We start from the raw sequence: 10,138 nt of genomic DNA on the forward strand, positions 1-10,138 counted from the left end.
CCCTGTGCAGGCCCTGGGCCAGGTTCTGGGATAGAGGTGAGTCAGCCTCAACCCTGCCCTCAAGGGGCTTACAGTCTATATTCAGAGAAGGAAATAAAGAAGCTGCCAGCAAGGCCGGGCGCGGTGGCTCAAGCCTGTAATCCCAGCACTTTGGGAGGCCGAGGCGGGCGGATTACAAGGTCAGGAGATTGAGACCACAGTGAAACCCCGTCTCTACTAAAAATACAAAAAATTAGCCGGGCGCGGTGGCGGGCGCCTGTAGTCCTAGCTACTCAGGAGGCTGAGGCAGGAGAATGGCGTGAACCCAGGAGGCGGAGCTTGCAGTGAGCCGAGATCGCGCCACTGCACTCCAGCCTGGGCAACAGCGTGAGACTCCGTCTCAAAAAAAAAAAAAAAAAAAAAAAAAAAAAAGAAGCTGCCAGCTGGGCGCGGTAGCTCACGAGTGTAATCCAAGCACTTTGGGAGGCTGAGGAGGGCGGATCACTTGAGGTCAGGCGTTTGAGACCAGCCTGACCAACACGGTGAAACCCCGTCTCTACTAAAAATACATAAATTAGCTGGGTGTGGTGGTGCATGTCTGTAATCCCAGCTACTCGGGAGGCTGAGGGGGGAGAATCGCTTGAACCTGGGAGGCGGAGGTTGTGGTGAGCTGAGAGTGTATCATTGCACTCCAGCCTGGAAAACAAGAGCAAAACTCCATCTCAAAAAAAAAAAAAAAAAAAAAAAAAAAAAAAAAAAAAGGCAGCAAAGAGGTGCCGTTTGAGACGGGCCTGAAAGGAAGAATAGGAATTAGCCACATGGATGGGGTGAGGGCGGGCTGGGGTGGCTTTCCAGCAGGGGAAGGGCTCGTGCTGCCTAGGCCAGTCTCCAGCACTGCAGTGTTCTAGGTCTTAGCCCTCCCGCAACCTCTGAGGGCAGGGGCAACTTCGTCTCTGGCCCCCAAGGGTGACTGGAGGAATCACTTCAACAGGCCAAAGAGGGACCTGCCTCCGGCCAGAGGAGTCTTAGCAGGAGAACCCCTCAGGGGTCACTCAGCTGCCCATCTTCTTGGCTTCAAGCCAGAGGGGAATTTATAGTTGGGGGCTGCCCCAAAGCAGGGGCCCCTGACAGGCGGTCATGAGTGAGAGGGCTCCAGGGTCTCCACAAACCCTAAAGTTGTGAACAAAATTCTGTGCGTGCATGTATGTGGGTAATGCAATTTGGGGGCAAGAATGTTTACAGGATGAACCCAAATGGTGAGAACTCTGCTCTGGGACATCAGGGCTGTAGGAGCTCCAGGACACAGTGAGATCAACCCCTGCACTGACAGATGAGGAAACAGACTTAGACAGGAGACGTGCTTTGTTCAAGATCATCCTGAAAGTTGGCCTCCAGGCCAAAGCATGGGTCTGGAGCAGTGTTTCTCAGTGCTGTGGCGCTCCGCACCTGTATCCCTGGGGAGCTCTGCACCTGTACCTTCCCAAAGGTACCAACATTATCTCGGCAAACCACGGTTTGGGAGCCTCTGTGTTACAGGACAGGGCATGTGTGTGTGTGTTCATGTGTGCACGTATGTGTGCTGTGTGTGTGGAGTTGACTATCAGAGCCGTGGCTAAGAGTGGGGCTCTGGATCCCGACAGTGCTTTGCTACTTGTTGGGTGACCTTGGGTAGGTCACCTGGTCTCTCTGTTTCAGTTTCTTCATCTGTAAAATAGGCAGAATAATTGTATCACTACCTCCCTCCTGGGATCATGGTGGGGATTAAACGAGTTGATACAGTAAGCCCTAAGCACACTGCCCAGCAAGGTACCTGCTCACTTTTCCTACTGCCCTTGACTTGGGATTTGGGGCTGACAGGCTTGCTGGATGGATCTTCTCAAAATGAGGATGCGCGTTAGTCTGGGTGGCGGCTGATTCACATTCCAGGGTAGTCAGCCCCGTGTGGGAGCCACTGAGCTTTCTCCATTCTCTGAGGGCCTCTTCCTGAAAGTCCATCATGCACGCTGCCTGCAGTTCTCCCTGCCCTGAGTACTGGGCCAGGGTCTTCCCGCCAGGGGCCCCATCCAATTCTGCGACCTTCCTAACCCCAGGGAAATGGCAGGTGCTCAGAGAAAGCTGGGGGCCTGTGCCTTGAAAAGCGTTGCTAAGAAGATGATGAGCCGACTCTGCCCTGGGAAGCATGTGATGCCTCACATAGGGTGCCCTTCCATGGGGCACTGGACTGCGCATGGACTGGAAGTCACAGCTCCACCATTTTGGCCATTTGACCCACACACATTTATTGTGCACAGCCAAGGCCCTGTTCTTTGTACTGGGGATACAGTGTGAAAAAGACCAGAATGTCTGCCCTTGTGGAGACCGCATTCTAATGGAGGGCAGGGGAAGAAGGAGACAGAAGAGAAAATAAGTAAAATTAGTGATGTGTCACACAGTTCTGAATGCAGTAGAGGAAAATGGTGCAAGTGAGGGGCACATGCTGGCCCAGGGCAGGTGTAGGAGGGTTGCAATTTTAGAGTGGTTAGGTAGGTTTCACTGAGATGCCATTTGAGCCGAGACCTGAAGGGTGTAGAGGTGAGCCATGTGGATGCATGGGGGAAGTGTGCTCCAGGCACCAAATGCAAAGGCCTACATTAGTTGGCATAATACTAGCTGCTAGTAACATATAAAACCCCTATCAAAATAATTGACTCCCAGGTCGCTATTTTTATTTATTTTTGAGACAGGGTCTCACTGTCACCCAGTCTGGAGTGCAGTGGTGCCATCACAGCTCATTTAGCCTTGATCTCCTGAGCTCAAGGGATCCTCCCACCTCAGCCTCTCAAGTAGCTGGGGCCACAGGCATGCACCACCACACCCTGCTAATTTTTTAAGTTTTGGTAGAGACAGGGTCTCACTATGTTGGCTCAGGCTGGTCTTGAACTCCTGGGCTGAAGCAGTCCTCCTGCCTCGACCTCCCAATGTGCTGGGGTTACAGGCGACAGCCTTTGTGCCTGGCCCCAAACTCACCCTTTGTAATAGCAGAAATCCCACCCATGAGATGGAAGCCCAGCTGGCAGCGGCTCCCTAGCAATGCGGCACCCTATGGAGGGAGTGTCAACCTTCCATGGCTAGATGTCTCTGCTATGACCCTGGGGGGTGACAGACCCACTGGACAACACAACTCTTATGGCAGAGGTTGTCACAAAGCAGTAATACTTTTATTCCCATCAGTGATGCTGATGGGCCTGACCCTTTACAGAGAAAAACGTTAGGAAAACAGAAGTGGGCAGGGACCCTAGGAGCCTCCATTCTCGATGCCCCACCCTTTACTTCCCTTGCCAGCGTCAGTGCCTTCAGACCAGAAGATATGGGGATGGCCTGGTGGGGCGGGCCACACGTGGGGCTCCCCAGGCAAGGCCACCTGCTGGCAGGGGTGAAGGCGAAGGCAGGGAAGCCAGGGCCCAGCAAAGCTCTTCTGGCGCAGGCAGCGAACGGAGAGGGGCGACAGGTGGGTTGTTCTCCTTGGTGACTGGTCCGGGGCTTTCAGCGCCCTGCGGCAGCCTCACGGGGGCCCCTGCTGGCTCCGCCTCTCCTCCAGCGCCCGGCACACCCACATGGACACCACAGCGGCGTTTCCGTCATTGAACTGCACGATGAACGGGTGGCCCTGCAGGAAAGAGAGGAGGCTGTGACAGGCAGTCCTCGGACTCCAGTGCTCATTGCACTTTCCAGGGCCCTCAGCCTGGATCTGATCTTTCCCCAGTAACCCTGTGAGGTAACGAGGGAGGCTATCAGCTCCATTTCATGGCCTAGATAACTGAGGCCCAGGGACGGGCAGTGACATACTAGTCAGTACCAACCGTCTGGAGTGCTGGCTGGCACATCTCAGACTCTGCCACCTCTTCCTGAGGCTTGCACTAGCCTGGAAGGTGCTTAACAGGGAGGGCCTATCTTCACTGCACACTCTGCCTGGCCCTTCCTCTGCCCAGCATCACTCGCATGGCCTGTCGGCCAAGGCCTGGCACTGTTGCCAGCTTTCCGGTTCAGTTGCTGCCCAGAGACCAAAGAATCATCTCGTCAGAGGCTATGTCAATCCCTTTTAGCTTTCTCCTTTGTCTACAGCTCTCCTATAAAGAAGTCACTACCTGTAACTGGAGGGAAGGCAAACATGTCAGGGGAAGGGGGGATGGGGAGGAATGTGCTGGGCTGTGCACAGGATCACTGGGTTCCTGGTGAGAAGTTCCAGTGGGGGCTGGACTCTGGAGGGGCCGGCCCTGTTGCCCTGTGGCCTGCCTCTGGTTCTAACCCTCTTATCACACAGGCAGGCCAGGTTCTATTTAGCCAGTTCTCTTCTCTGCTGTCCTGAAGCACAAAGATTTACATCCACAATCTTAGGGCCTCCTGGGAATTCCCAGGGAAGGTCAGAAAAAAGCAGGGACAACCCCAGGGTCGCCAGGCCACAAGTCAGAGGTGAAAGGAAAAGTGAAAAGCCTTCTCTTTCCTCCTCTTCACCAAGCGGCTTCTTGCCTAGGAACTTACAACTGGTAGCTTCCTCTCCCGCCCAAAACTGTGCAGCTTGCATGGTGAGACTCGGGGAGCCATAGTGAGGAGAGAGAATTGGGAAGATGAGGTCACCCTGTGTCTCCCCCTAGCTCTTCTCCCTCCCCGTCTAGCGGCCGCTTCCTCGATCCCTCCAGCTCTTCTCCCTCCAGCTTTCTCAGCCCCTCTTGGGCCTGTCCTCCGCCTGCACGGGGTGGGCTGGGCTTTCAGGGTTGCTTTCCCAACACACCCCAGCCTTGACTGCAGCCCTGGAGAGGCTGCTTAAAGAGCCACACAGCCTTGCCATGAGCTCATCACAAAGCCAGGAGGGATGTGGACCCTGGCTGTCCCAACCTCAGTGTCTGCAGGGGCTGTCAAGGACCAGGTCTCAGTAGAGCAGGGGATGGCATGGCCCCTCTGGACCACAGGTCAGACCTGTGGGGGACAGGAGAAGAATGCCCAGGCTGCCTCACCCTAGGCTGATGCAGTGCCTGCCCCCAACCTTCCCAATCGAGGTTGGGAAACCTGCCCTGGGGACACCCTGTGTGAGTCTAGCTCAGAGGCACACAGAGCAGTCAGAGCTGTGAGGAGGAGGAAACTTGGCTTCGAAGGTGCCAAAGCACCCAACCCCAGGCAGGGACCTGCTGAGGCTGGGGTGGAGCTAGGCCTGGAGCCCAGCTGGGCACTTCCCATAATCTGCTCATAGCACTCTTGGAGGCTCCTGACACATCTGCGGGACCCCTAAGGGCGCAGGGGCCATGGAGGCCAGGCTGGGTGTGGCCCTGTGGGTGGCAGAGGCTTGGCCTGGGGCCTGAGGCAGGAGAGGCCCAGGAAGGACTGGATTTTGGCTTCCATATGTTCTCCTCCCCATATATATGCCCACCCCATGGCTGCTTTCCCAAATTGCTGCCTAGACAGAGGAAATCCTTCCCAAAGTCCAAGCATGCACACTTCCTCTCAGGAGGCTCGGGAGGGGCGACCTCGTGCCCTTCTAAAGAACAAAGGAAGAAGCTGTGCTCACGAGTGACAGGCCCCTCCCCCCAAGCCCCGGGTAACACAGTGTCACTTTCCCAGAATGCCGGGTGACTTTGGGGCCCATATGCTCCATCTCTGTTATCATCTGTTCTGGAACAAGCAGAGCGGAACAGCAGGAGGGGGCGTGGAGGCATTCCTCCACGTTACAGAAGGGCGGATGGCCGCACTGCGGGGAGGCAGTTTGCCCAAGTGCCCCGGTAGGCGAGGGGAGAGGGCTGCTCGGCTGCCCCATCCTCGGCTCTGGTGGAGACGCCAGCCTCTCCTGCCCTCCTCGGCTGGGAGGTGACCTCGTCTCCTGCTGCTGCTGAGGCACATGGTGTCTCTGACACTTTACCCCACCTGCCAGGGAAGCGACCTGGACCCGATGGTTTTGTCCCCAGCCACTGTTGATTGGTTTAGGGTGGTTGCCTGAGAGAGAGAATCACAGGGGGCAGACAGACATGGAGGGGACCCAGCGTCCTAGGCTGTGGCCTGTGGACCTGGTAGCTGCTGGCAGCCGTTCACCACAATTTGACTGGACACACAGAAAAAGCCAGTGTGCAGGCCCAAGAGCAGGAGATACTGTCCAGAGGCAGGCAGGAGGGGGTCCTGACGGCACTAGAGACCCTGGGGTCATTATACCCAGAGCCTGGCAGTGACTCTGCCTGCAGGGTCCACACGGTCACAGGATCCTGTGAGGCACCTCACAGGCTGGGGCTGGTTTCTGTTATTTGCAGCCAAAGAAGTGTTAACTCACATAGGTGGGCACAATCGCCTCCACTTTACTGATGGAGGCTGCAGGGTCACAGCTGACCTGCCTGAGCTCCCAGGCGTGGGACTGAACCACAAGTCTGTAACCCAAACCCACTGCCCTGGGCTCTTCCTGGATAGAGGAGGGAGAATCAGTATTCAGATTGCAATTCCCCCCATCTTGTTTTTACCTTGGCGACTCAAGCCTGCCTAGCCAGAGGTACCACCAGGGCTGCAGGCTGCAAGCCTAGACCATCCCAGGTCTTGACCTCTATCAGCACTGTCCCTTGGACATACTGGGAGAGCCAATGGCTCCCCCTCCTCCCATCAGCCCTGCATGGGATTCAGGGAAAATACACCATGACCCCCATTTTAGAGGAGAGGACACTGAGGCCCAGGGAGGGAAGAGGGGGGTTAGGAGCTGGCACTGAGCTCGTGTCTCCTGGTTTCTATTCTGGAGTATTCTCGGGGCTGGCCTGGCTCCCCTGGGACCCTGGCCGGTGTGGTTCTCTCCTTCCTCCTAGACTGTAACTGATGCCCTCAACCCTGTGACATGCACAATGCAGGCATTCCTCATGAGTTTAGCAAGCAAACAAAATCTGATGGAGCATTTGGGAGGAAGCACAAAACTCACTTGGCCACCCAGAGGTGCCCGAGTTCCACACAGCCAGATGCTCCAGGCATCCTGGCAAGGCCAGACTCCTAGAGATGGATGGAGATAGCAGACCAAATAATACCAAATCCAGCTGGGAGGCGACCCCACCTCCTTTGTATTACTGATGAGACACATTGTATCCGTGATGCTTTACACCACCCTGCAACAGACTGACTTGGACAAGGAGTGCTGCGTGCTGGGCACCTGCCAAAGGTTTGTCCTGATGTGCCCACTGGTTCCCACGCTCACTGTGGCCCACACACAGCTACGTATCTCCATTGCGCCAAAGACTAAACTGACACTCAGTGTGTAGAAATTGCCCAAGGGCAACCAACTAGGCAGTTGGGCTAGAACCAGAACACGGGTCTCCTGACTCCAAATGCCTTGCTCTCCTGTGCCTGCAATCAGAGAGCCAACCTCGAAGCTTCTTGCAGAGAAGCTTCTTGCAGACCACCCTGCGGCTGGTCCCTCCTCTGGGCTTGGGTGAAACGTACATCCCTCCCAGGCAGAGGAATTCAAGTGCAGGCAAGCTCTTGCAGTCCCATCAGGCTACAAGGAACAATGGAAGCACAGGCATCAATACACACGCTTGTCAAGAGCATCTTCCACCCACGGTGACCGCCCCAGGCATCTACACCTCTGTCCTTCACGCAGAAAGCATGTTAGCACCATTTCTGCACAGTCATGTCTGTGGAGCCTGGCAGTGCCAGGCTGGAAAGGCTGAAAGATCTTGCTGCCTCATCACCAGGCAGTGAGAGCCACTCTCATTCCTTGGATTCTCTCAGGGCCAATTGCAACAATTAAACTGACGAGGGTTGAAGTTATTATGGTCCACAGACTTTGCCACAAAAGATGGAGACACAATGAAGGGAAAAGAATAGGGCTGCCAGAGGCACGATGACTCCAAAAGTGGGACACGGGGGAGAGTCGGGGAGGTGCTGGCATCATCTGGGCAGACACCCTCACCAAAGGGGCTGAGAAGCACAATGAGGGTCATTGGTGAAAACATCACAGTCATGAAGATGAATTGTGGTTGCTCACCACTCCCTCTTCCACCTGGGCATTAGTCAGTGTGTCACTAGTTTGACTCTTTGCCTCTGTACTAACGTCCCTAATCCCCTGTGGTGAGATGCCTTCCTGAGAGACAGACAGCAGGACACTCCCGGGCCCTTCCCACGTGGAGGCAGGGGGGCAGGGCATGGTGTGCTGGTCGTGTGGACAAGAATGGAGGCTCCGAGCCTGCTGTAGTGTGTGAGTGCTGCCTAAGGCTTGTGGGGCTGGACTTCCAGTCCAGTGCTCATTTAGTGACACCTCTCTGTCTGCCCTTAGTTGGGCTTTGAGCTTCTTCCGAAATAGGAATGTACCTATTTGGGGTCCCCATACTTTTGTCTCTTTCTGTAACTTTTTAGAGAATATCATGCATTTGAAGAATTTATTAACTTGCTGGTGTGGCTGCAGGGCCTGGTGCAATGCCTGCATGTGGTAGGCCCTCATGAAAAGGTGACTTATATATTCTGTACGTATACATCTACTCACTGAGCACTTGCTGTGTACAGGCACTGGCTGAATGCCTTACATCTGCACACAGCTCTCTTGAATCCTCTTGGCACCCCCATTTTATAAAGGAAACTACAGCTCTAGGAAAACTTGATGATATGGGGCAAGGTCATGGAGAAAGTAGCAGAGTTCGAGTTTAAACCCAGGACACTCTTCTACCATGGAAGACACCACACAGCCTGCCTACTGGTGGTGTCTCTCTGGGGAGATGCCTCCATAAGCTGTGGCTGCTTTAGACATTTGGTGGCTCTCTGGACCACAGGACTTCTCCTTCAGGGTGAGCACCAAGCACCTCCTCTCCCACCAAGGATGCTGCATGGGATAGGAGGCCAAGGACCCATGAACCTGTTGAAGCAGTAAGCCTGGCCTAGTAAAGAGTCCAACAAACTGCCATTGGACAGGGCAGCCCTGTGATCAGGTGACTGCCCTGTAAATGGTGATCTGAGAGGCTGAAGGGACCTCCAAATGCCAACCCACTGCCCATCCCTTTGTCTTTCCTTGCTGGACCTGTGAACCTTGCTTGAAGGTTCTATGCATCTCCCTTTAGGATTCCAGCCTGCTTGGCTGTGGTAACCCTTCTGTCCCTTCTCACACTAATGGAGTGTTAGGACTAGATGGGATCTCAGTCCAGCAGAGCCACAGGGTGTGATGTGTTTTGGGGGCTCTGCAGCTATTTCAAATTCTGTTAAGAATTTTTTTAGCTACAGTTTTAAAAACTGATTTAAAAAAATAACATACACTCAACTATGGTCAAAGAGTTACACTGAATACTGTTACCTCATACTGTGGTGTTACTTTTTGCAGCTCTTAGAGTCCACTTAGATCTGTGCATATTATTCAACTTCTTATATGGCAAGCATGGGCTAGGAGGGCTGCTGTGGCATACTGGTCATTCGAAAAAAGATGTCCACTCAGGACATACGCATGCATGTGTAAAGCTGTGTGAGTGCACCAGAGCCCAGGTACACTGAGCCCCATTACGTACATCGGGGTGGGGGATGCAGTGTGGTCCATGGCTCTGAGTTTCTAATGCTGTCAGTTCCCAAAAGTTTTGACTACCATTTGTCTGACCAATATATTTACCATAAGCAATTCACATGAACAGTTGGTCATTGCTGTCAGTGACTAACTGTAAAATAAAACGTTTCTGCTATTCCTCTCTTAAGCATCTACATTGGTTTGACGGATGCCTAAGTTGGGAAGGCAACTGGGTGACTGCGGATTTCCTTAACACTGCACTACCGAGACAATATACAGAAATAAGCTGAGTGTAGATATGAGATTGCCTCTAGCCCCTGTGACCCTGGCTTTCAGAATTTGCGTCCTTTAAGAGAAGTCCCATGGATAACTTTAAAAAGAAGTGTCTACAATGGATACTAATACATTCATGCTAAAAAACCCCCACTTCTACATTAATTTTGAAGTCTTGCATTAATTTTACATAATAAAACATGTTCCACTGTTAAAGTTTTAAAGCTACCAGTCTGATCTCTACTTACCCCACAGAGAACTTCAGATTAGAGAAGTTAAATAATTTATGGAAGGATGTACAGATTTCCAATGTCTGCTGAATTGCTGACAAGTGGCAGGACAGTTGGCAGCCTGATCATATTAATTACATGTGATAATAAATCATAACTATCCCTGGGGCCAACTCTTCCTTCC

The 10,138-nt window shown here is 53.5% G+C and overlaps 1 protein-coding gene across 4 annotated transcripts in view; it reads right to left on the reverse strand.

Moving 5' to 3' along the window:
- Positions 1-3,154: 3,154 nt before the first annotated feature.
- LOC105488046 (mitogen-activated protein kinase kinase 5) overlaps positions 3,155-10,138 on the reverse strand; it is a 262,603-nt gene continuing 255,619 nt past the window's right edge. For all 4 annotated transcript variants that reach the window (XM_011751800.3, XM_011751772.3, XM_011751745.3 and 1 more), the window contains one exon: positions 3,155-3,625. In XM_011751800.3, coding sequence (XP_011750102.1) covers positions 3,521-3,625 — 105 coding nt within the window. In that variant the 3' untranslated portion in view covers positions 3,155-3,520. The remainder of the gene's footprint in view (positions 3,626-10,138) is intronic.

The sequence above is a fragment of the Macaca nemestrina genome, chromosome 7, assembly GCF_043159975.1.
Source record: "Macaca nemestrina isolate mMacNem1 chromosome 7, mMacNem.hap1, whole genome shotgun sequence".
Taxonomy (NCBI): domain Eukaryota; kingdom Metazoa; phylum Chordata; class Mammalia; order Primates; family Cercopithecidae; genus Macaca; species Macaca nemestrina.